A 26,840-nucleotide genomic window follows, 5' to 3' on the forward strand; every position below is an offset into this window, starting at 1 on the left:
TGCAATGTTCTCCTCTCAGGTAACTCACAGAAGGCCTGTGTCAGGTTGGTGACTTGAACAACAGGATATGAATACTTTTCAGATGACATATAAAGCCTTACTTGACTTTCTTCCATTTAGATGTAAATATTAGCTTATCAATTATCTTATCATCTAAACCAAGTTATTAGCTGAATGACTGAAAGCGTAAACTAGCTGTCATCATGACACAAGAATAAATAGCCACAGGCAGAAATTACATGGAAATGGAGAATTTTATTTACCTCCCTCCACTGTGAACTCATCTGTTCCTTTACAAGCATGGTACAAACGGTGGATGAGATTTATTGTGTTTCCAGTGGAGCATGCTCTATCAAGCAAGTACAATCTCTTCTTTAGCATGACCAATCTTTCCTGCTCAGTCTGACACCTGTCCCATTCATGAGTTCATCTTAGGATGCAAGCTTACTTCTTACTGAAGCACAAAGACCATCAGAGCCTGCCAAAGGCAGACATTGGTGAGAAGGATGATGAAAAGGCAAAACTCTCCCCCTGCCTGTTTCCACGTGTGGTGAAGACACCCCCAGCCTGTGATCTTTTAGGAATTCCAGAGACATTGCAAATCCATTCAATGAATGACATTAAGGAACATGCATATCACATCCCTTTGACTGGAAGAAAGCAATAAGATCCTAAACCACCTACTATAGCTGCTGGGGATAATCCTGGGGTATTATGGCAAAACCAGCTCCCCAGAGGATTGCCTATAATGCTATTACAGCTGTGTGGTGTAGACTGATTTCCTTATCCAGATTCCCAAATGCTCTCCAGTCCCTTCAGAACAAGGACTGCCAGCACAGCCCATCAAAAAGAAAGGATGTTGTCCTGAAATTACCACAGTTCCAAGTTTTGGCACAGCTTTGGGAATTTGAACAGTGTCTCTTGCTTCCAATAACACTTACACAATGGCTCCCACACTTGTCAACTTTAGTTTTCATCATCGAACACACTGACATTACAACAAGCATCTACTCAGAGCTATTCTGGTGTGAAGTAGGAACTCTATTTGGTTTTGCTGCATTTTGTTTGGGTTTTAGGTTTGCTTTGGTTTTGTTTCGTAATTTTAATATACAAAACAAGGTATATGAGCTTTTCAGATCACATCCTAATTATTAAAGCAAAGGGCAAACCTTAATCCCTTTGACTTCTATATACATATCTGCAGTACTATATTCCTGTGTGATTTCAGATACTGAGATGAGAGCTCCTGAGGCTCTTACTTCTGTACTTTGTACAACTGATACGAAAATGTGCTTTATAGACAGGCTTTCACTCCATATTCTTTCATCGCTGATGCTGATACTACGCTTCAATTATTTGCAGACAGAGGTATTTTGGGTAAATTAAGTAAAGAATTAAGCAAACCTTTCATTCCCATTCAGGCTCAATAAGAGTGGAAAACAAAACAAAGTTTTGTGCCTCTTCCTGTCTGTATGAAAAAAAACTAGCAAAGCTACTTAAAATGAAACAGTTGGGGACTGAAGAGTACCAGATAAATTTGGAAGAAGCAAAAAAGAGAGGAAAAGAACCCTTTTTTGTGTAGATAATGTAAAACAGATTATTTTGCTCTTTTTTTTTTTTTATATCTGCTAAAACCAGCCATGCAACACTTTGAAAACCTCCCTGTTTTTCTCAGCCCACCGATAAAAAGTGTCTAGAGTAATGACTTGCAACAGGAACCTCATCTGTTGCAAACACTTTGAGCCTTCCTTATTTCTCAGAGAGGAAGTATGTGGCCTGTTTGGCAAATGCTGCTCTACATGACAGCGTGAACTTCACAACACACTCATTCGACCGGCTGCTCCTCGACTTGATCAGCTAAACCTTGCTGGCAGCATGAGAGCAGTATTATGACTACGGCTTTTATGAGAGATACTGCAACCTGGAATAGCATGCCTAGCATTTAAAGGTAATCATTGCTCTGATACATTTTAGATTGTCTGCATATGGGACCAAATGTTTCAATTTTATTTATATAAAAGGGAGTTCTATTTCATTGACAATGACGATATTCAGACCATGGATTTCAAGTACCACCACAGGTAGAAATCAAGCCTGCCTTGATCCTTTTCATAAGGAGTGGTACTAAAGATAGAAGGGACAAGGAGTATTCCTGCTGAAAGCTTACAATAAGAGAGATGCATAGGACCTGATGCTGAAGCAAATTGCATTGCACTATAACTCAAAATATAAACCCACAGATTAGTGGGCTTTTTATTCAGTGTTAGAAGTTTGCATAATGTGGTATTTCTGTGTTGTTTTGTAGTTGCATGTTTCTGTGAATTACCTTGATTACAGCATTATCTTGTTCTTTTAAGTGCAAAGGTGTAAATGCCTCAGAGCTGAAAGGATGCTCATTTTGATTAATGACAAATTAAGGGAAATTTAGTAATGAATATACAGCTTCTGAAATCTAAGCTGACTTTTTTTTCCCCCAAAATGAGAAACAAAAGGATGCCGGTGCTCTCATTTTCAAGGCATTACCTGTGAATATTATTGAGAATTAAATTCTAAGATCCTGATGGTATAGATGTAAATATCAGGCTACAAAAAATGGGGTGTAACATCTCAGGAATGATGAATGTCCTAATTTTACTAGTCTGCAATATTCCACAAAGAGGGGCTTTACTCAGGTGCTTAACTTGCCTTTTTATTTCTCTAATTATTTCCATTTCATTTATTATTTCTCAACCATTTCAAATATAACTTTGACAAAGTTCTCACAAAGCAATGCACTCTCCTATGTGCTGTGCTATTTAACTGCTCCAGAAGCACGTTTGCTCAGAGAACAGATTCAGTGAGAGGAAATTCTTGCTACATGTGCTGCACGCAGGAATGGAAGGTGTAAATAGCACAAGTTCTTGGGACACACGATATAGGTCAGTGAAACTCCAGTCGTGGCAAGTAAAGAGTTCATATCTGCTGAGAGCTCCGCCACTGACAAATGGGACACAAAGCAGGACTGGGGCTCTAGTGCTTCTACACCTTCCTTCTGGCAGCAAAAATAAAGCAGTAAAGATCACTAAACCCCACTAGCTGTGTGCTTGCAACAGCTATGGCTGCAGGAACCAGCCTTCCTTAAGCAGCATTGCACAAGCAGAAAGGGAAGAGGAGAAAGGACCAAAGTACAGCAGACTGCAAATGTGATCTTAATGGTTAAAATCATATTTCCACACAAGCCCGAGGAGGTGGCCTATGAGTGGGGAGAGCTGCAGGTAGAGTTTGGTTTGCAGCCCAGCAGCACAGCGGTTCCTTTGAGCTGAACAGCAGCTATACTCCTCCATGCTGGGCTTTGGGTTGATAGACATGGTGAGCTCAGAGTCTACCACTCCTCCTTAATTCCTCCCAATTCCTCCTCGGTGAATGATATTCTTTGGATCTGGCATAATTATCTGCTTCAATAACACACAGATGCCACCTCTACTCGCATCCCAAACTGCCACCAACTTTAAGTGAGATTCCCCATTTCAAAAGAGTATCATCTATAACACTGATATTATTCCACTATTGATTTAAATGACAAAAAAAAATCAGCTTGGCCACAAGATGCTGGGCAGTTTCCTGTAAGTCCATTTTTGCAGAGTATCTCAAAATTGTAGAAAACCACCATAGTTTATCATCTAGCAATACAATGGATTTGTATTGCACTGCCAATACTCAACACAAGCACAAGCTACTTAAGGCATTAAGTTCTATCACGCACGTAGAGTCATGTGTACTGTTGTTTTAGAAACAGAATCATAGAATAGTATAGTTAGTATACTAATTCATACCCTAAAACCAGTGACACACCACTGACAGTGACCAAGGAGAAACAATGTTTTGCTTTCACCCTTTCCCATTTCAAACAAAACTCCCAATTTCTTCCATTTTCATCTAATTTTCATATGTCAGAGTTTAGCCATACCTCAGGGTATTCACTCCACCACCTTTGACTGGACTATAGACACATTTTCTCAGCTCAAATGCACAATGACAGGTGGCCTTAGTGGTAAAACAGTCAGATATCTGTCATTTTCTTTTTGATCACTTTGGATAAGTGAATTAACAGCAGTGATCACAGCTTTCCATTTGCTTACTTTTATTGAACACTTCTGCTATGACTCTAGAGAACATCTTGAATTCTCTGTTCCTTTCAAGACTTTATGTGGCCACCAATGGTAATTAGTGGCAGTAAAACAGCATGGAAAATGTAATGAGACATGGCAAACTGTCACGCTAGTGACGTCAAAGACCAAAACTTCATTGCTCTTCACTGTTCCTGTAACTACTTTATAACACTTGTATTTTCTGTAAGCCAGATTCTTCTACATCTAAAGTAGCAGCACTGAGCTGCATGCTCTGTCCTGTTGACTTCAGAGCTCCCTTGAGAAGAGTGATGGTTGGTATGGCAGAAGCGAGCTAAGCCACTTCTGGATGTGCTCTTCAAAAAGTAGGCACATGCCCATTGCCCAGTACTTCATCCATGTCCAACAGATAACAAGTGTTTTGATTACAAACTGCACATAAGCAAACTTTCAAAACCACTTTAGTTGTTTTTAAAACAATGCTTGGAGTTTTGACCCCTAGATACCATCTAGGAAAATGAAGATGACTTGTTCAAATATGCCGTGCTTTCAGGAAGCTTCTGTGATGTAAAATTTACAGTCTTTCCATCATGTACAAAAGCTACCCATCACTTTCCAAAGTGACTCAGGCACACCTAAAAACTGTGCCCACGGTATCATAAGAGTAGGAAAAAAAGCCCTTGAAAGCACTGTCACGAGTCTGGTCGCCAGTAGGATGGCCGGCTCTCAAATACCAAGACCCAAAATAAAGGGGTAGGTACACAGAGGTAGGATTTTTATTCTTATTTTTTCAGACTTTTGTGACACAAAATTTAAGCACTGTTCTCATCTAAATAACAATTGCATGTGTTAAATTTACAGATGGGCATAAGGTATTTATGCTGCCACGCTTGGCACCTATCTGGAACTGCACTATATTTTTGGTAACTGCAGCTTGCTTACTATACACTGAGCCAGATTTGAACTGCCCTTTTCAAGTGCTGCAGAAATGCAGCTACTACAGCACAGAGCTCAGCAGAGGTTATCTCTCAAGGTGTTTATTCCACTTCTCTGGCTGACTTTTTCAGCCCTATTGAGCTCTCTATTGCCATGCCCAAGAAATTCTGCTGGCTAAGTTGAACACGAGCCAGGAACATTCATTGTATCTGTAGCCAAAATACTGTCTGCACTATTCCTATGCTTATTCTTTATGGGTTACAACAGAGAAAAATGTTGAAGAAATTCAAATCAGGTCTTGCAAAACATATATTCATAATTAGTTCAAGAAATTATAATCTTGGAAGTACACAGTGCCTGCCAAAATGAATTCTGAATTCTGATTTCAGTTTCAGAATCTTAGGTGCATTTAAGCAGAGAATGATTTTGTTTTCAATTGAGAGTCCCTTTTATTCAAATATGAGTACCCAAATAGTTTATTTAAATTTAAGGCTGCTTTTTTTATTCAGCTTCTAGACTACTTATATCAGGCCATGAAACAGTTTTCTGTTCTTATGAAAGCATATTTCAGACACTTGTCAGAAAGACATGTAGGATGCACAGCTGCATCCTACAGATGTGCCACAAGCTAGCTCCTGAGTGCAGTGAAAGGGTAACATGCCATTTGGCCAATGAAATAGAGACTTCTAGCAAAGAGCCTTTGGGAACAAGAACTAGGAAGCTTGGAAATCAGATGAGGTAGAGTCAAACTGTGCATTACCATCTGTTTTAGCACTGATCTGCTTGCATTCGCTAGGAGATGAATTCTCTTTCTTTCAAAAGGCATTTTATTCTGTAGGATGTCTTCCTATACCCACTGTAAGACATCAAAAATTTAAGGGATTAAGCCATACCCTAAATTCTGCCAATCTTTTAGAATAAGACAATTGGTAACAGAGTCTTACTGATTTCAGCAGTACTGCTTCTCAGGTTAGACACCTCTCCAGCTAGCACCATCAGGTTCCAGCCTGTCATAAGTAAGAAGCAGCATTCCAAAGGCAGTAATTGTCTTTGGAATAGTTAAGCTAGAAAAGACTGAAAGATGCAGAATACCCACACGATGCTGCTGGAGCTCCTGTTCTCATTTTCATAGGTAAACCGACATAGGTTTAAAATAATTACCTATCAGATAGTGGTGTTAAGTGATATTGCTTTAATGTACAAGCAGATACAGCTTATTCCCCTGTGCTTCTGAAAATACTCCATAGCATAAGACACTTTCCACATCCAACGGGTTTTTGTTCTGAGCTCTGAAGGGAAGTATTAGGATGGGTAGGGTAAAGCCATGAGAAGGAACTCTTCCTCTCACAACATTTAGCTCCAAGATTCTCTGATCTTGTTTGCTGTACATCCACCCACACTTTCAAAGACAAGAATTTTCACCACTGGCTTTATGCTCTATTGTTTGTAGCTTCAGAGCTCCAAATGCTGAAAAGAATATTTTGTGTATGAAACTGTGCAGGCATGGCTTTGCTGTGACTTCCTATTGTGCCGAGGTACTGGTAATGGAAACTTTTACTACACTGCGTTCTTCTGAGTGACTTCCCTAGCTGTGGTTTTCTGCTATTCCCCTGATAAAAGCACCAGGGTGGTGAGAGTTTAGCAAGTATGTAAAACTCTCACATGAATTTGACACAAGAGCTCTCAAAAGCAAAACTGTACAAAACCGGAGACACCCAAACTAGGTCGTTTCTCATCTGTCGGCAAAGCAGGTGTTCTGCTGATGCTTCATTTCAATGTCTCCTTTGATTTAGTTCTGAAAGAGCTTTGACGGAATTAGAGAGCGCAATGGGAAATACCATGAAAACACCAAGAGCCTCCGAAGAGACAAATGTGCCGAGCCAAATGGGTAAGCATGCATTTAATTTCTTTCAAGAGACAAAGATGTTCAAAATACATGGTACATTCCTCCACGTCTTTCTTCACCCGCCTGACGTAGTTAAAGCATGCAAGTGCAAGACTGCTGTGAGAGAAGGAGGGCATCCATGAAACAGTGGTTATTTTTAGGTATGTTCAAGCTCTTTTTCCAAGAAGTAGTTAAAACCCTCAAATGTTAAAATGGGTATTTGCTGGTGCTCCTTGAAAGACTTTCTTTCCAATCCAGAAAGCACTGAAGCACGGCTTCAGAAACCAGAAATAATGTATTTTGACATACTTGCATGGGATATTTTATACAAACTTGTTCTTGGAATTCCACGTTGCTTCTTTTAAGGTTAAAAAACCTTTATGTTAAGCTTGCACTAAACCTGAAGTCCACTTTTAGACAGCTGCATTAAAAGCAGCATACAGCCAACTTGTCGTTAGGTTTATCAATAAAGATTATACCAAAGCACACATTTCCCAGGCTGAGCTGCCAAAAGAGGATGCAACACATCTACCCTCTGCATCCACATGTGAAAAACTCAGATTGCGAAGCCCCCTCCCGAGGCCAGTAGAGGTCATGTATCTGCAGTAGAGGTCAGTGACCTGCTGCTTCCAAACTACCAGTGAATAGGTGGGGAGTCAGTGCAGTCCCAGCTCTCACACCATGATACAAAAGACAGTGGGTACAAGGGCTGCAGCACATCACTCCCCAAAGGTGAGGAAGAGAAAACAGTTTTGATTGTTTGGGGTTTTGGGGGTTTCATTAGAGGGAGAAGGCATTAATCAAAGGTTTTGGGTTTTCCATGAAAGGTGGTCCAGTTGGGCTGCTCATCATTGTAAGTATAGGGAATCAGCTTGGTTACATTAGTGCTGGAAGGGAACCCAGCCCTGCTTTTGGCATAGCCAAGAACTAGCTGACATGGGCAATGAAGCACAGACCAAACAGTACAGAGGCCCATAACATGAATAGACAATTTGTTGGGGGTGTTTTATGCTGACATTCCCAACAACTACTGTCCCAAATACCATGGCCATCAAGATAGAGACATGCACACACTCAGAGCAGGGCCTTGGTGATGAGCAGGGCAGTGAGGGGTCATGGCCACAGCTCTGATCAAGTTTGAATTGTTCCTGCTAAAAGTCAGGAGTTAACAAGGTTAAAGCCAACTGCATTGCTTCTAGTGCTGTAAACACTGAAACATAAGTCAGCAAACATTGACAGCACAGGAATTACATGGGGAAACTACCCATTTAGGAATTCAGGGCTCCATCTACTTGCACTTTTCTACATGTCTAGCACATCTGGAAAGGTGCTATGTCAGATCCTGCCAGACCTTTGGCTGCCACGTGGAGAGGGAACAAGTCTCCCATAGCTGCAGTGGCGTCTACCAAGGCTGTAGGGATGTCTCAGATGTTCACACACCTGAAATTGCACCAGATACCTATGTTCAAGCAGCTTTTTGGTCATAAAAATGATCAGAGCAATGGAACACCTTTTCTTTAAAGAAATAGTGAGAGAAGGCTCTGGGGAGACCCTATTGCTGTCTTTTGATACTCAAAGGGGGCTTATATGAAGGATTGGGAGAGACTTTAGCAGGGCCTGTAGCAATAAGACAAAGGGTAATGATTTTAAACAAAAAGAGAGTAGATTTAAACTATATATAATAAAGAATTTTTTTACAATGCGGGTGGTGAAACAGTGGAACAGGTTGCCTTGTAGAAGCCCCATCCTCGGAAACAATCACAATCAGGTTGGACAAAGCTCTGAGCAACCTGATCTAGTTGAAGATGTGCCTGTTCATTGCAGGGAGTTGGACTGAACACCTTTAAAGGTCCGTTCCAACCCAAACTATTCTATGATTATATGATTTAACAGCCTACACAGCTCTTAGTCTGGATCAGACCAGCATCTTTCGTAACGGCTTAGATGTTGCTAATTGAAGTCGGGAATACAAACATCAGTACTGTCATCCAAACCCAATGAAAACAGACTTCAGAAAAGGAACTTGGTACTTAAAGTTTATATTGGGGTTAATCCAATGAGGTTGTATCTATTTGTCTTCCTGATCAGATCAAATTCCAAATTACATCACCAAACACTGAAGATTTCCCCCAGGCCATGAAGAACCACCATTAAGTGAGGTGGAGGATCCAATCCACAGATTTAGAATAGTCCTAACAGTTATTAGAAAAAGCAGTGTGAATGTGCTCTTCAGACCCCTATAAGCACCTTGTGCTGCCCGAGATCTGCGCTGAAAGCAAAACATGCTTCTTCACCTCTAGTGCATCAGTCTTGCTCTTGAGAAAAGAAACAGTGCATAAGCTGCACATCCCAAGGAGGCATTTAGACTCCCAATATGACTGCACAGGGCATCTCTGGCATAACCTAGGTACTCAGAGCAGCTACAGCAGCAAGGGGTCATCAGGGGTTGTGAGCCCACCCTGTCCTCTTTCCTCCCTTTAGACTGTGAATCAAGGGTTAATCCTCACTGAGGTGCACCTGCATAAACTCTCAGTTCCCAAGCTGGCTGGTTTAGATCTAATTTGAGTACAACAGTGTGATTCTGCAACCACACCTTATGGCTGCTATAGAGACAGCCTCCCAGACACACACCAGTGCCCTGCTTTACCCTTTCTGGTACACACTCTGCCTATGCTCTCCCTTCTCTCTTATAGTGCTTCATAGTCCATTCACAATGAATAATTTAAAGCATGCAGTGTTCAGTCTCACACTTTGCAAGACATCCAGGGATGCAGAAATACAGAGCTAGCATGTATTTCATATTCATTTGCTACTCCTAAAAAAAACCCATCCAGATTTAACACCCAGATTCAGTGGAAATGAGTGTGCTTTGATCTTTCCACTCTGAATTGTTCCACTTGAGATGTAACCTACACTCACCCTGCAGAGGAGAGGCTCTGTTAGGACAACTCAGGCAAGCCTTCTATTTTTTATTACAACTTAAAAGTGTGGGGAGCTCATCAGATCAAATCTATTACATCACTGTGAAATTTGGGGGTGGAGAAACAATGTAATTTCTTTAGTCCCCATTTCAAGGCTTTTGTGTTTGAAAGGAGCTAGGATGGGTTCTGTGAAATGTTGTCCAGGGGTGGGGTTGTAGAGCGGTGGGGTATTTTACATGACCAAAAACACCCAGAGAGGCTTGATTTAAATACCAGTTAAAGTGAGAAGGTTGGAATGTCTTGGGTAGTACAAAACCCTTTTACTTTCACTCTAATATAAGTACACGCAGTTTAAGGGGTAATGCTTGCATGGATGCAGCAGCCAACACTATCATTAATACCTTCCTTTTCAGAACTACAAATTCACGTGCACAATTGAAACAAAAACTAATATAAAGACGAAAGTGTAAGTAAAGTACCCGGATCTTTCCAGAGTAGAGAAAATATCACATACCCTTCAGTGCATGACAACATGCAAAACACTGGTACGCAAGGAAGGAGAGCAGAAAAGCACTTGTTTTCCACCGTTTTAGTAGGGAAAAAAAAAACACTTATAAATAAACAACATAAGTTTAAAAAAATCACTGCTAAAGGCATTGTCATTAAGCTGAAAAAAAAATGACATTCTGTTTGCAGCTGCTGCCTAACAGTTTGCTATGAGAAATTAGGCAATGGCACTTTATCCCTGCTCTGCAGTTCTTACAGCATACCTTCTGGCATATATTTCTTGTAGTCCTGGGTAAAGATCTTGCTTTGTTGAAAAAGCACCAATACTTAGGTCTTGTTAGCTTCAGGTACCAAGCAGTTTCATAGACAGAGAAGGTGTCTCTTAATTTTTAGTGCAGAACAGGGAAGCAAACAAAGGCATGCTTAGCACAGAACTTCTTCAGTATAGCTGAACTAATTGTATGATAAGTTATAGTAGACCAATCATTGCAGTTGGCTGATTAATACAAAGGTACTGGGCTAGTCCTGTTTAATTCAGTGACGCTAATCAACTGGGAAAACCATAGCAATACTGATACTAAACACATTCTCAAACTGAAAAATGTCTATTCCAGAGTCATCTATGTATCCATAAGGATGCTCACTTACTGTATTGTGGGGCTACTTTAATGGGTAAAGGCTAGCAAGACAAAATGCTTACAGTCAGTTTGACTATTAAGGTAAAATGACCCACTACCTTGCATAACACAGGCCCCTATAACATAACAAACAGCTACACAAAATCAACTGAGAAAACACTCCTTTTAACCTAATATTTTCTGTAACATTTCTATTGTCATCATCACTGCTGTAAGGATAACGAGCGCAAAATCTTTTCTCTTGAAACTATTTCTTTCCTGCAGACTTGCATGTTTCCTTCAGTCTTGCATTATTATCACTGTGAGCTATTTGTAAGGCCCTGTGAGACAGAGGCTCAAAACACAGAATCGGTCTCAGCATTCATCCAGGATGCTGCTTCTAGGTTTCCCTAAATTGTCTTCCTTAAAGACAAGTTGATGAGGAATTTATATTAAACAAAAAAAAAAAAAAAATGAGATACAGCAGTGTGTCTGTCTCTCAGGGCAATTTCATTCTTTCCTTCCCTGAGTTCATTCCATTTTTGCATATGTTGAGCTGCACAGAGAGGCCAAGTGCCTAAATCAAACTATCTCTGCATACATCCTCTTAGGTGGTATTACTAAGGAACAATATGCTGAACCTGCTGGAAGCAGAGGGAAAGCTTTGTCTCCCCATATGCTGGTAAAGCATACTGCGATGTGCAGAGGGAAGGGACTCGCTTCCAAGAGAAATGCAGGCAGTGCAATCCCTCTTGCCACGACTTATGCATTTACTGGGCACCATAGGCTCCTGCTGGATGAGGAGCTCCTGATGGTTTTGTAGTTCCCATCTTGCACAGAGTGCCTCCTCCATCCTGCAGAAATCCAGGAGAACAGCAAGTGTCCTACACAATGCTGCAAGGCCCAGAGTCATCCCAACTGATGTAAAAGGTCATTTTATCCTTTACTGATCTCAGTTCTGAAAGTTGTGCTTGTACAATGATTTGATTATAAACACCCATGTTGCTGCTCTTCTTTAATTGAAGATAAGGGCATCCCTTATCTTTAATTGAAGATAAGCCTTACCCCTAGTTATTACCTCCCCCTCAATGGGGAAGAACAAAGCATGCTGGCTGCTCATCAAGCTAATTTTTAAGTGATGGGAAGTGGGCAATAATGGCCATACTGTCATTGTCCTTGATCTAAACTAATTTCAGACCTTTGAAAACAATCAGTGGTGTTAAACAATGGAACAATTCAATATTCATCTTCCTTTCCTCAACTGTACTGCATCAGTTTGGCTCAAAATTATGGCTGGAGGCATTTAGAGACAGGGGCATTAATAAAACTGGGTTACTTCCTAATACTATAAACGCTTACTAATTTTTCTAGTTTCAAACTGAATATGTCCTTTAAATATGGTAATTACTAGAAAAAAGGAGGTCTAAATTTAGTTGCTTACAATTAACCAAATGACTTGCTTCATTTCTAGTATCTTCACATTCTTATAATGTTACAGGCTCATCTTTAGCTCTTTATCAAGTGACATTTCAGAGTGAGGGTTTTTTTTCCCCATTTGACCTACCATGCAAAAAAATAACATATATAACAAAAAATCCATTTCTGCTTCAGAGCTCTATCTTGGTTTAAGTGACATTTTCTTTCTTCTTTAACAGGTCAGGAGAGTGATTTCCTTGCTGTCCTCTATGACTATCCTTCATCAGACATAAGCCAACCTATATTTCATGTAGGGGAAAAACTACGTGTGCTATCAGAGTAAGTTAACCCCTTTTTTTGGCTTTAAATCAGGTTTTGTTACAATTGATGCAAAGCTCTGTTATGTGCATGTTGTCCAAACTGGATGCACTTCAGCAAAATGAACTGAGTTCTGAATTTGCAAGGAAGGACACTTAGTCACGGTGCAAATTTCCCTATAGTTTATGGATTTGGGGTTTCAGATTGTTCTTTGATCCTTGCATTCCTCTGACCCTGTTTCTGAAGCTGGATTCAGGTTCTATTTTAAAGTAGAACTCAAAAAAGAATTCTGCTTTGAAAAATGATTTTGAGGAAGTATCCCCCCATGTTAGTGGAAAGCAGAGTGAGAGCAAGATCAGTTTCAATCACATGGAAAAAGAACTTTTTATCTGAATTTCTCTACGTCAATTCTCTGACTTGTTTTCTCTCTCATCTTTCTTCTTTGACAACTCTTTATGATGAGGTCTTAGAATTTCACCCTAGGGCAACTCTAACAAATATGAAATAAAAAATAGTGGATTTTTTTCTTTCTCAAGTATTTTCATTGATTCTACATTTTCTTAGTGGGAGAAAAAAAAAAAAAAGGTCAAAGATTTGATGATCAGGGGACTGAAGCACCTTCTGTATGAAGATAGGCTAGGAAAGTTGGGGCTGTTCAGCCTGGAGAAGAGAAGGCTGCGTGGAGACCTCATAGCAGCCTTCCAGTATCTGAAGGGGGCTATAGGGATGCTGGGGAAGGACTCTTCATTAGGGACTGTAGTGATAGGACAAGGGGTAACGGGTTAAAACTTAAACAGGGGAAGTTTAGATTGGATATAAGGAAGAAATTCTTTCCTGTTAGGGTGGTGAGGCACTGGAATGGGTTGCCCAGGAGGTTGTGAATGCTCCATCCCTGGCAGTGCTCAAGGCCAGGTTGGACGAGTCCTTGGGTGACATGGTTTAGTGTGAGGTGTCCCTGCCCATGGCAGGGGGTTGGAACTGGATGATCTTAAGGTCCTTTCCAACCCAACTATTCTATGATTCTATGATTTCCCAGGTAGTTCCACTCAATAATTAACAAGCCCCAAAAGGGAGTAGGCTTAAGAGCACTAGTTCAGATTGACTTTAAGCATTGTGCAGATAATGCCGCACAGGAGTGGGTACACTTCTTGAAAAATGGAAGCCAGCAGCCCCAATATCCTTTTATGCACAACTTCTATTGGCACAAAGTGACCTGCTAGAAGTTACTCAGCCCCACAGTCGCTGTTTGCACCAATTAAACAGAAATGAAAGACTTCATTTTTGCAGCTTGTGGAGCAGATGGATTCAAGGGGAGATCAGACACATCCTAGAGGAGAAATCATCCAGGGATTTCTAAATTCATAAAGAAAATTCTCTACCCGAGGGAATCAAATTGTTGGAGAACTGAAGTACTCAAAGAATCACAGACAATTGATGAATCCTCGGACTCAGCTCCAGGCCACTATTACCCACAGTGACCTTTGTCAGCAATAATACAGGGCTATGCAGACCTTTGGTCTGATCCAGAACGGCTGCAGTTATGTTCCACTGACAAAGTGCTTTCCTGCCTCTCTGAACCTAGAGTTCACCAGGCTCACACAGTACCACTAGACGAATTTTCTGCTGATGGAGAGCTTCCCTAAACCAGGGGAATTCTTCTCTGGTAACTTCAAGCTTTTTAAACCTTGCTGCAGTTTGCATAACACACATGACATGGCACAATAGCTTTAGCTTGGAAATTCCAGGTCAAAGCCTCACTTCCAGCTTTCATCATCTACAAGCCCTCACAACACCACATAACTACATACGCATGTATAAATGGGAATTATATCTGTGGCATATCATATGCATACATGTGCTGCATAGTATGATCTACTGGATGAAAAGCTTCAAACAGAACCAGGCTTCTGTAGCAGCAGTTTTTATCATGTTTGTCTGTTGTGCAGTGATCAAGAGCTTCTCCTAATAGTAAGTAAGAGCCAAAGCAAGCCTGGATGGGAACTTTCCTCTTCCTGTTTTGAATCAGCTTGTTCACAGAAGACAAAACACTCCAGTGCTCTATGCAAAGCACAGGGACCTGAAGGACCTGTTCTTCCCTGCTGGGGTATGTGCTGATGTTAATAGGAACTGTTTGCCTACACTCCTGCGGCACATAGGCTGCAGGTATAATCTTCTCAAGTAATTCAAAGAAGCAAATGCAGTGGAAGTGAAGAGCAGCATGGCAGGCATGACCACAGCATGGGTGATGAAGAGCCTCCACAGAGAGGACAGCATAAGCAGGCAGCAAGTGCTGCTTTTGCAATGGCAGCTTTTCAGCCTTCTACCAAAGCAATTACATGTAAGGGCAACCAACCCCATGAGTCCTGCCAGGAGCATGATATATGGTTCCCCAGCAGAAAACACAACTCCTCACAGATATTGTGACTGCTCTGGCTCAGCAGGGTTAGATAAGCACCACTGACACAGTGTCTCACTCTTCACACTTATCTGGCACCTTTCATTATCAAATGAGCAACTGTATTTAAGTGGCAGTAGTTAGACCAAATGTCCTTCAGGGATCTCCCCAATCTGCACAAGCTCAGTGGCTCCTGCCCCATGAGAGATGTGATGCTTTAAGACTTTTAATCATCATAGGGATTTTTCAGGATTAGCAGTATTAGTTTGAAGAGAGAAAGAGGCTGAGACTATCAGGGTTTTTGTTACTGCAATTCTTGGTTCTGTCTGGGAGAGTTGTAGGAAAAAACACCCCAAATAACCTAAACGTCTTATACTCATTTCATGTCAGCTGGAAACCCACAAGCAAAACTTGTGGGGATCTGAAATTTCCAGCTCTGAGCACTAGACACTTCCCTTTTTCCCTTAGCATATACATCATGGTCCTAGCAGCTGTAACTCAGAAAGTAAAACATAAGTCCCAGCAGCTATAACTCAGAAAGTAAAACATAAGTGTTTTCACCTCAGTTGTTCTGACATACACTGAGACTCTGGTCTGAAGTCCAGGCATTATTTGGGAGCATTTAATATGCATGTCCACAAAACCAGCATTCAAGCACAAGATGCAGTATTACTTGGTTTCAAACTCTTACAGTAAAAGATGTAGAGAGCCCATCCATCAGCATCCTTGCACTAATCGCTAAAATTCACAGCATCCCTGTGAAATATATGTGGTACCATGCTCTTCCTAAGGGATTCAAAAGGCAAACCACCATTCAGCATCACAGCAAGAACCTAAGATATATCATTGAAAAAACATACGTTTAGTCACCTAGTTTCAGCTATGAGATCTTATTTATTGTAGTCTGGTCAGCAACTCACTGAACAGAAGGAAAAGAGCAAAGCATGACCCTGTTAGACTGAAAACCTGCTCCCAGGCAGAGAGGGTGCTGAGTATCTCTAACCTGATGTTCCAGGAGTAACAAGAGGGCTATCCAGACACAGCATACCCAGCCGTAAGCTGGATATCCTGGATTCCAATACAAGTCTAGCTGTGGGAAGGCAAAGCACAGCATGGTTTAACCACTGAGTATTTACCCTTCCTCTTTTAACTACAGAAAAAATACTTTATTACTTACGTAATTTCAATGGAACAAATGGAGCTTGTTTCTGTGTCCAAATTTAATCCTGATGTAGGTTTCGAAATGGAACTATCTTAAATGAGACAAACTTCTGTCCCTTTCTGAATACGTAGATTCAGGAGTGAAAACAGAAGGTTACAGGCCAAACTGTATGTCTGAACTAATGCCTAAAATGAGGAAAAAGTCTGAAAGTACATCTGAAAATATCCCTTCTCTTGCTTTCACACAGTGAAGGAGGCTGGTGGAGAGTCCATTCCCTTACAACAGGCCGAGAAAACTATATTCCAGGAAAATATGTAGCAAAGGTTTACCACGGGTAAGCAAATGCATTTCCTATAGCCTTTCAACACTATGCTTCTACATATACAGCGCTGACCAGTTGTTCAGTGTGAAAACCAGAACAATGCCAATAGTGACTAGGCAGACAAAAATTTATTGACAGTCTAAAATAGTTCCTTTGAAATCTCAGAACATCAAATCCACACCTAAATTTAGATTATACGAAAAGGAAAATCCTAGTTTTAAATGCTGGAAAGGGTAAAAAGAACCCCTCAAATGTAATATATTTTAAATACTTCTGTTGCATGGACTGATCTCTAATTTAAATACATGACTAAAAAGACCCTATTTAGAAAGAATTTTTAATATTTGAAAAAAAATAAAATTTAAGCTAGAGTTGCCCATGAAAAAAACAGTCCAAAAAGAACAAATAGTAAGTCTAATAAGCCATTCAAGAATGTAAACTCTCACACTGGAAAAGCTAAGGGTGGTTCAGAGGTTTCTTGTTGCCCTAGACATCAGTCAGAAAAAAAAACATTAAACACACTTAAAACCTTTCTGGCATATGAACTGCAAACTTCACTGTGATTTATGAAAGTACTCTAATTTTAATATGCTTTTACATCCTCCCGAAATAGAGGTGCTTTCACAAAGACAAGGCACAGACACTATGATGGAAGCTACTTTCTGAAGCTTCCCCAAGACCATTTTGCTGATAGCGCACTGGATCAAACACACAAGAACAACTTTAAAATAAAGTGCTGGTAACACCTACACCAGCCGAGGAAGCTCATTTACACAGTTAGACACTACCTGTGTCTACAGCAGTGCATCAAGCTATGGTGAAAATCAGTAGGGCTAATTCCACTTTCCCTTATCCACAAAGCCAATTTACTTAACTGGTTGTTTTTTCCCTTAGCATAAGCAGAATATCTGTATTGTGTATGGGTTTATTTACCATAGAAGCAAACATTTTGGGTGGTTAACAAAAAATGATTTAAATGAAAAAGAGGAATTTAAGTAATGCCACAGATATGTCAGCAATATAGCACATGGATATGTCCCGAACAATTGAGATCAAGGGAGCTTGAAAGGTTTTGTTTTCCCTAAATCCAAACCTTATTCACTCTTCTCTAGTCTCACAGTTAATGGATCCTCAAAGAGAGCAAAATTTTCTCCATAACTGGGAAAATATGCCTGGATACAGTTGAGAGAATAACTATAGAAAGCCACAGTGTTGTTTTTGCAGTCACTTTTCCTGGCTAACACTGCACGTTCACAGCCACATGCTGCTCTCTGTTTCACTGGTGTCCAGACTTCAGAATTTGTTTTTTCCTGCTCCACAGCTGGTTATTTGAAGGGTTGGGAAGAGAAAAAGCAGAAGAACTTCTATTGCTACCCAACACCAAGGTCGGCTCCTTCATGATCAGAGAGAGTGAAACCAGGAAAGGTGAGAAAATACCATTTTTACCCCTTGATCTTAGACATTAACAGTTGATCTCAGACATTAACAGTTTTACAGCTCTTTAGTTCATTCATTGGTCTGCACCACATGGATCAGTCCGAAACCAGAAAATGTAAGTACTGGGAAGGAAAAGGTACCCAGTGCAGCATATCAGTCTTCACTAGTCAGCGCTGGCAACAGGGTTAGCAATGGCCATGGAAAGTTCCACAGGCATCAGCACAAAAAAGACTCGGTTGTTCAAACACTATTATTTACTTTGGTCTCACGCATAGCTTATTATGCAGTGGGACTTTTGAAATGGAGGAAAAGTTGCAGGTTTGCCTTAGTCCATGAAAGATTGCCTGAAGAAGCTATAAAACACACACTGAGCAGTGGGGTGGCTGATAAGTGAATTTCTTATATAAACAGGTTGTTCTTCTATTTACTTTTAAAAAATGACATGACTTCAATTTCACTTTCATAGCAATTCTGTTGCTACCTGGGAACTCTATTGAACACACTTTATATTTCAATGTTCTTCAATGGGAATACATCTCCCATTGTGCAACGTGTCATCTTCCCTTTTCCTGAAGCATCAGAACACATGCTAATACCATGACACTACATTTAGAAGGGACTAATAAACCATCTACCCTGATCTTTTCCATACCACAGGCCAATTACTTTCATAATAGCTATATTAAATTGAAAGAAATTAAGGATCAACATTCAATCCTTACCAACCACATGCTGAACAATAGTTTTAAAACAAATAGTTTTAGACAAAGAAACAGGAAAATCCAAGTCCAGATTCAATCCAAATCTCAGGGCCTGATGTTGGGCCCTTTGCTCTCTCTGTTATACTTAAGTATAAATATGAAGTATACTATATAAGTAGAAATTAGGATGGCCACTCAGTTTTTTCCAGATCTTTCTGGAACCTTTTGGATCATTGCACCACATCTAATATCTGGTTGTGGGCACTGGTTTCCCTCCAGAATTAGGGCCCTACTTTTGTGTAATGAGCTCTTCTCTTTCTCCAGGGTTATATTCCTTGTCGGTGCGGCACAGACAAGTAAAACATTACAGGATCTTCCGCCTTCCAAATAACTGGTATTACATCTCTCCACGGCAAACCTTCCAGTGCCTTGAAGACCTTGTGAATCACTACTCAGGTAAGAAGAACTGCGGGATAGACATATTTCCCACTGGGAACTGTAAAACTATCTATCAAAGATCCAGAACAAGAAGTTTTGCCTTTGTCCTAGACTTGCAACTACTGCCACAGAACAAGTAATAGAAAAACTTCTGGTTTATATGTTTTACTTTATTTTTTATCCTAAATAAAATATGTTACCCTTAACAGTACCACTGAAATCAACCCAAGAAGTCAGCTAAATAAAGACAGCTAGGCTTTACCCATATTGGAATATGATATTGGATGGCCATGTCGATAACACTGCTTGGTCTGAACACTAGTGTCTAGAACCTTGCTAGACAACTTTCAAATAGAATTTGGAGGTTAGCACAGGACATGGATATCCAGTCCTCTAGGAGCACAGCTAAACTCAATAGTTTGGGTGTATGAAAATGTTGTACTGTGCAGATGCAAGTCATGGTTCTGGGTCCCAAGGCCACAGTTTACCAGCATTGACATGTCTTCCATTTACTTATTTACCATATAGACAAACAGATAGCATTAGTACATGCAAGACCAGGTTCTGCAATCACATTTCTCTTAGGAACCACTAAATCACACAACCTTATCTGCAACAGATAATTCGCAGAAATGTTGTTAGTTTCTTCCCTATTACTTTAGAAGAGCATGGCTGGATTTTATCAGCAGAAGATATCTCGAGGGACTCAAGCTGTTAGCTCCAATCTAGATTGAGCTGTCACTTTTACTAATATCAGTCCAGTGGACGACACCCATCTCAATTCTCTAAATTCATGACAATTTAACCTGTGTCAGAGAAATAATTTGACAAATAACACAATTAAGTGGCTGCAGCTACCACGCATTAAAATAAGAACATTTTAAAATGAGGAAGGAAGATTGCAATAAGTTAATTGCATAAAAGCTACAAAAGAACAATAGGTTCTGTGCTTTAATTAGTAATGGGTACTCAAGCGTAAAGCTACCATATCTGCATATTTCATAGGTAAATGAAAAAGTTTCTTGCCAAATTCTGCTAAACTGGGGAGAAAAAACATTCATATTCAAAACATGCAAAAGAAACTTTGAACTCCAATGATATAAACAGAATTTCTACAGGATATTGGCTTGGGTATTTTTTACACTCTAGTTAGCTGACACCTTTCTCCATTTAGAAGCAGTCAAACAGTCAAAAGCTAAACTTTGGGGTGAGGAGAACTTACAACAACTTTTACTTGAGTAATATGTGTAAGAGGAGACATAGTGAGATTTAGCTCTCCACCTCTCACAATGACAAGATAACAGATTTTCACCTTGAAATAAGGCTCAGAGATGTAAAACACTAGCATTCAGCCATGATGTTCTCTACTTGAGCAGAAGAATGTTTGCAATGTTCCTAGTGGAGCAAGGAGAAGGCAAGAGAGAAGGAACTTAGATGAAAGTTACATGTGAACCCTGATTCATTCCATAGCTGTGTTCCACAGCAGAATAGTGCACATACAAGCCAACCTGAATGGTTGGATTAGTAATTACGTTCTATTTGCATGGCTGAGGCAATGGGAGGCAAAAGCAGAACTCATTGAGGACTCAGAAAACCTGTGTTTAAGTCCCTGCTCTGTCACAGGCTTCCTTCCAGACTTCAGGCAAGTCACTTTATCTTTCTGTGTCTCAGTTTTTCACTTGTAGTGTGGTACATATGTCCCATGATAAATTAAAAGGCAAAGGTATGAGGAACATGTCACAGTGACCTTGCTCAGAACACACAATTTATTGACTCCTACTGTTGTGCCCAAAACTGCTTATTCTAGCATGCACCAGGGAAAGAAAACAGTGAAGATACCAGTGAACAAAGACTAACTGTGTACTCATTTCCCTCTTCAGAAGTTGCTGATGGTCTCTGCTGTGTCCTTACAACACCTTGTCTTACCCAGTGCACTAACAACAACAGCGTAACGAACCAAGTTCCTCCTGTGGTGATGCGGAATAAAAACTTCAACTGGAGAAATATTCACAGGTACCACATTACAACACAGTCTGCCAGAAACAACAAGGGTTCTTTTCCAGCCTTGTATATACTTGTACTTGCAACACAGGAGAAGCAGCCTTTTCCTTCTCCTGAGAGCAGTTTTAAAGAGCAGATACTCTTCAAAGCTGCTGACAGCAGGTTAACCCATGAAAACTGGATGTCCAGCTCTTGGTCTAACTTTGGAAGCATAGTTAACTATCATTTTTCCTACCCAGGCAAGAGTGTGGCCACATAAGCAGTCCCTTTGGGACTCATGAGTCCTCTCCACCAAGGGTGCAGGAGTAAGATCCAGGCCATAAAGCCTAGCCAGACCCACCACCAATGGCACAGTAACATGTAAGGTCTTAGAGGTGAGCTCCAACAGCTGGAAATGGCTCCCCATTGTTCACATGGTGGCCATCCAAGAGGCAGCACACATTCAAGGAGCACATCCCGGTATAAATCTTTCCCGCTGTATCTCTCTCAATACAGAGCCCACCACAAGGTTCTCAAGATTTCTAGTGTCTTGACTGCAACTAGAGAAAGTAGGTCAGGTTTCAGAAGCTGGTGAAACAACCACCTTCAGAAACAACAGCACCTCTTCTTTTTGAAGTGTAAATTTCCCTCTACCACCCTTCCTTCGCAAAGCATATTCATTTGCTTACAAACGTAAGAAAATTTAGGGCAGTATTGAAGCCATTTTTCCTACAGGTTAACAAGAAAGAAAGTATGTAGATGTTATTTCCTTTTCCGATGAAGAAAAATACTTAGATACTAAGATACCTCTGGTGTACTGACTGTTTCAGAAAGCACTGACAGAAATATCTGCTGATTTATGGGACTGGAATTTTTTTATACAACACAATTAACCTAATTTGATTTAACAGCTGTAAATATAATAGTTCAAGTAGCTGAAATGGTAACAAAATTTTCTTCTTTTAAAGGCTGGAGGTGACTGAAGATACTGAGAGCACCCTGGCAGCAATGGATGACTCTTGTCTTAGCTATGGATTGAGGGAAAGTATCGCTTCCTATCTGTCCTTAACAGGCGATGACAACACTTCTTTTGCAAGTACCAGAAAGAAGAAAGCCCAATCACTCATATACACAGGGTGTAAACGCAAGAGTACCCTTCACTTACCACCTACATACTATGAGGACTAAATGTAAGACAACCAGGAGGAAAAAAAAAGACAAAACTGAGGAGTTAGAAGAGAAACCCAGAGCATTCTTTGGTCCTGCAGTCCTTCAAAGGCCAAGAGGTAGAAACACACCAGCTGATGACCAAATAACTGGCAATGCTTCTGCATTTCCTCTTCTGAATGTTAACCAGAGACCTTCTTAATGATGCTGTCTCATCCACAGCATATGCTGGGAACATTCTCAGTGCACCCAATATTAGAACCTAATCACAAGCAGGACAGACTGAGACAGACTCAAAGTCAAAAGCCAAGTGAGGCAGATGACTCTTCAGCATGTCCAGCATTGCACAAAGGTGATTGCATACAGAAGGACTAACTATAGCTCAAGAGCTTAAATTAAGTCTTACTCTGGTATTCTCCACAATGCTGAAAACTATCTTTACAGAACTACCTACAATGAGAACAGGAACCTTTTTCTGCTCCATAAGGAGAATGTAGTGGCCTGTGGTGTCACAAAATGGTCATAAAATTAGGAACAGGATTAACTCACTGGGAAAAGCAGTACCTGTTTAACCCTGAGCTGGGAGTACAGGCAAAAGCCTAACTCAGCTGCTCATAGTCTACCAGATATACAACAAAGAACAAGATTTTTAATTGAAAAGTAAAATGTGGTAATATTGTGCTTAACTGCAAAGGTAGGCTTGTAAAGGTGTCACCTTTTATGTGTAGAGGACCACATTTTAACCTCATGTCCTGAAGGCACCCCCATATTTATGTACAATATTTATATTAATAGCAGCTTTTTTAATAATTAAACTAAGAGAGCAAATCAGCGACAGTGGATTTTAAAGAGTTTTCTCAATTTCCCGTCTGAAGAGAGGTCTGTCAAAGAGTAACGACACATTTCATCAAACTCCGTCAAGATTTGTAACCAGGTTATCTCAAATTAGAGATTTTTTCTATATATATGTGCTCTTGAAGGAGCAGCAAGCATGGTCCTTTGAACCTGACTTGGGATTGTTTTCTAAATCAAGTAGTCACATCTGGGGGTGTAAAATGCTGCAACCCATGTTCTCAAGCCCAGATCTTTCCAATCTAATATTCTGTCACACCTTTTTTGCACAGAGTTTAGTAATGAAGGTTTCGAGATAGAGAATTTGGTTTATACATATACATATATATGTATCATCTGTAAATACTTCTTAGTACAAATCTGTGTGCCCTTTAGATCTTTTATCATATCATTTGCACTAGCAAGACAGATTCAGAGATCAAAATAGTTCACAGCATGTTTAAACATATTTCAGAATTTTATGGATGAATGTAATTTGACTGGCAAACATTGAAAACCACAAAGCAAGATGAACTCAGGAACGCTAGGTGTTTATATGATCCCATTACTGTTACTGATCATTACTATGTTATGGTGACTGCATTTTACCCAGTGAAATGTATATGGGGAGCATTACAGATTTTTAAGTCAAGTCATGACTTGTATTTATTCATTAAAATAATATCCAGTAATGACTTTGTGTTGGTTTTAGACCTCATGTGCAATTAATACAAACACCCAGTCTTGCAATGACACTGACAGACAGTATCTTTGATGGAAAGCAACAGAATCCAAAAGCCCATGTAACTGGGCAGCACTTGGAACATGCTCTGTAGGAAGGAGGAAAGACATGTTCTGGTGACAACAGGTCCACAAAGTCACAGACCAGTTCAAGGTTGGAAGGGACCTCTGGAGGTCACCTGCTGCAACCCCCCTGCTCAAGTAGGGCCACCGAGAGCCAGTTGCCCAGGATCACATCCAGACAGCTTTTGAATATCTCCAGGGATGGAGACTCCACAGCTTCCCTGGGCAACTTGTGCCAGTGCTTGATCACCCTCGCAGTAACAATGAAAGATGCCAAAAACTTATGAATTGTGCCATAAGGGATGGCTTGATTTCACAGATGGTGGGGGAAAATTCTGTGAAGTCTGGCCATTTCTCCCAGGTAACTGAAAAACTATACTTGGGACCTTTTGGGAAACACAATCTTGCAAGGGCCAATAGCACTGAGGTGATTCTATAAAAATCTGAGATTACCTAAGAAACAATATCAGAAATACCAAATTTGGGTAGAGATGTAAAAAACCTGGGGCCAACAAAGAGAAATTAGAGAGGTGGTTGGTTTGTTTGAGAGGGAATGAGGGTGGTAAAGGGGGAAAAAAAAGAGAAATGGGAAAATTAAGAAGAAAGGGTATCTAAAGGGTATCTAATAATACAGCATTTAGGGTTTGTGTCAGCTGATTGCAGTAGTTTTCAGTAGGGTAATAAATCTGCTCTTTCCACCATTGGCTGACCTGCTTGCATGGCCAGGAGGGACCTGGTGTCTTCCCTTGCACTCGGTGGAGAAAGCTGGGAACTCCTCCTGACACCCACCAGGGAATGCCTGGAGGGGACACCTAACAGATTTGCCCTCCATAGCCTCCTGCAAGAGATGGAGGCAATCCATACCATTGATCCATGCTTCTACATCAAAATTGCACTGGTAAATGAAGTAATTAATCAAAAGATGAAGTCAAACACCAGGTTAATGCCCTTCACTTATTTAAAACACTACCATAATCATTGAAACTTTTTTCTAATCATACTACTGAAAGGTGCAGTAAGTTACAAAAGGTCCCCATGACAGCTTTGCGGTGATTTTGTACCATCTTTTTTCAGATCTCTTCCAAACAAAATCTCGCATAGGAAGACATAGGAAACTCAAAATCACTTTGTTATTTCAGATGCACATCTTGTAGAGAAAGCTTCATGCATCACACCTTTCTACAGGCTCAGAAACAGTGTTAACTTTATTATGCATGACAAAGACCAAGTAAAGAGCACAAAACTAACTTTTGCAGAAAAGCTGTGTTGCTTCATGGGGTTTTCCCCTCTGGAAAGCTCTATCTGGTACATATTCTCACTTTCGTGATTCTTAGGCAGTGTGTACCTCCTTTTTCACTGTAAAATTAAAAGTATGCAATGATTTTGGCATCTTGGAACAAAACCAAGATGCATCCCTGGACAGGAGGTCTAGGTGAGAAATCTGAGTAAACCAACAGTTGCTTCTGCATAATATCGTTACCAAAAAATGAATTAAAAAAAATCAAGACACTGCTATTACTGCTTGCTTTTGATTTCATCAGTGTATTTCACAAGAAAACTAAATCCACCATGACCCTCTCAGGATAAATAATTAATATTACTTTGAAATAAGTGGAGATGCTGCTTTTTGCCAAGACAGCGGTATGCACAGTTCCCGGAAGAAAACTGTTGTTAGAAACACTAGTGGGAAGACTTGATGCACCTGCCTGCTCTATGCACTGTTTTCCATTATTTGATGTCCCACTGTAGGAAAAAGGAGGAGTTCAAACTTTGTTTTACAAAAGACAAGACATAATGTGTAACTACACCCCAAAAGTAATGATAAACAAAGAGGTCCTTACATTTCCCTTCATAAGCAGTAAATTGCACTGTATACTGCTACGGCTTTCACTGGGCCCCATCCAGACCTATGTCAGAAAAGGGTATGTGGCTTCAGAGAAAGGGTAGGATGTAACCGTACTCTGACAGAAAAGAACTATGGGTTTCTAGTAAATTAATTGCTATGCCAAGAGCTGAGTAAAACTACAGGAACTGTGTGAGGAACTATCCAAGAATGATACAGAAAAACAACTCTTGAACAGCAATTTTCATCAACTTCCCTTGCCTTCCCTTCTAGAGTGATGTAATTAGAACAACCTTATTGAGACATGGGGATGCAAGAAGTAAGTTATATTTCCTGGAGCAAGGGCACACTGAAGAAAAGTTATTGAATAGAGATGTCACCATTTTCGAGTCAAGATTTTTTTGATTTCGAGTCAACACTGCTAGCAGAGGGATCATTTTGTCCACATGCTATTTCTGCTGCATATATAAACCTCCAATGAAGATGAAGACTTATTTCATAGCACACTACTATTATCTGAGACTGTAAAGATCAACAGTAGTATTGATGCTGGCAAAAAGTCTCCAGATTTGACACTGGAAGTGCTATAAATATACAGATCACTTGGGATGACTGTGAAAATAGCCTGAGCTGACAGCAAACAAGCCTGTGGGTAAACAGATTTTTACTCTCTGCCTGAACTTGCTTTTTCTTTTAAATGAAAGCTGTTGTGAGAACAGATAAAAAGATTGGACACTTTCAACATGTGAATGTTGGGCTTATCAGTCTAAAAACTGCTGATCAACAGTTGTATTTATGGAATGGAAACTAACCTGTTGTACCTATAAGTTATGAAACAAGACTATTTATATAATACACAAGAAAACCACAGTGACGAAAACCAGATTCTTAGTATGACTAAATCAACCAGCAAAGTGCATCTCTTGTACATCCTTGTGAAGCACCCTGCTCCTGGAGACAGCGGTCACAGGTGAGATGAAAAATAACTATAGCAATAACAGCCCTATTAACACTGCCACGGTATGGATGAAATAAAACCAGCACCCACACACTG

At 40.3% G+C, this 26,840-nt stretch overlaps 3 protein-coding genes across 6 annotated transcripts in view; 2 read left to right on the plus strand and 1 right to left on the minus strand.

The window, feature by feature from the left end:
• LOC134167867 (dynein axonemal assembly factor 11-like) overlaps positions 1-26,840 on the plus strand; it is a 303,297-nt gene that overhangs the window by 66,795 nt on the left and 209,662 nt on the right. The window lies entirely within an intron of this gene.
• LOC134167866 (PHD finger protein 20-like protein 1) overlaps positions 1-26,840 on the minus strand; it is a 212,088-nt gene that overhangs the window by 36,212 nt on the left and 149,036 nt on the right. The window lies entirely within an intron of this gene.
• On the plus strand, positions 1,746-23,834 carry SLA (Src like adaptor). 3 transcript variants are annotated; one of them, XM_062626982.1, is made up of 8 exons: positions 1,746-1,948; positions 6,836-6,930; positions 12,628-12,727; positions 16,511-16,597; positions 17,907-18,010; positions 19,048-19,179; positions 21,042-21,174; positions 22,110-23,834. In XM_062626982.1, exons 2-8 carry the CDS (start codon positions 6,870-6,872, stop codon positions 22,327-22,329), a joined length of 837 nt encoding a protein of 278 aa, XP_062482966.1. In that variant the 5' UTR covers positions 1,746-1,948; positions 6,836-6,869; the 3' UTR covers positions 22,330-23,834. The 3 variants fall into 3 exon arrangements, with proteins under 3 accessions (XP_062482966.1, XP_062482968.1, XP_062482967.1); XM_062626983.1 differs by lacking the exon at positions 1,746-1,948 and adding an exon at positions 7,021-7,088 and having other exon boundaries at positions 6,843-6,930; XM_062626984.1 differs by lacking the exons at positions 1,746-1,948; positions 12,628-12,727.

This window comes from Pezoporus occidentalis, unplaced genomic scaffold (genome assembly GCF_034315485.1).
Source record: "Pezoporus occidentalis ecotype Australia unplaced genomic scaffold, CSIRO_AGI_Poc_V1 ctg3, whole genome shotgun sequence".
NCBI lineage: Eukaryota > Metazoa > Chordata > Aves > Psittaciformes > Psittacidae > Pezoporus > Pezoporus occidentalis.

Bases quoted from the DNA above. Each gene is read 5' to 3' on its own strand.
- SLA (XM_062626982.1), top strand. From the start codon at position 6,870: ATGGGAAATACCATGAAAACACCAAGAGCCTCCGAAGAGACAAATGTG. The intron at 12,728-16,510 runs GTAAGTTAACCC...GCTTTCACACAG, and splicing joins AAACTACGTGTGCTATCAGA to TGAAGGAGGCTGGTGGAGAG. The intron at 16,598-17,906 runs GTAAGCAAATGC...CCTGCTCCACAG, and splicing joins GTAGCAAAGGTTTACCACGG to CTGGTTATTTGAAGGGTTGG.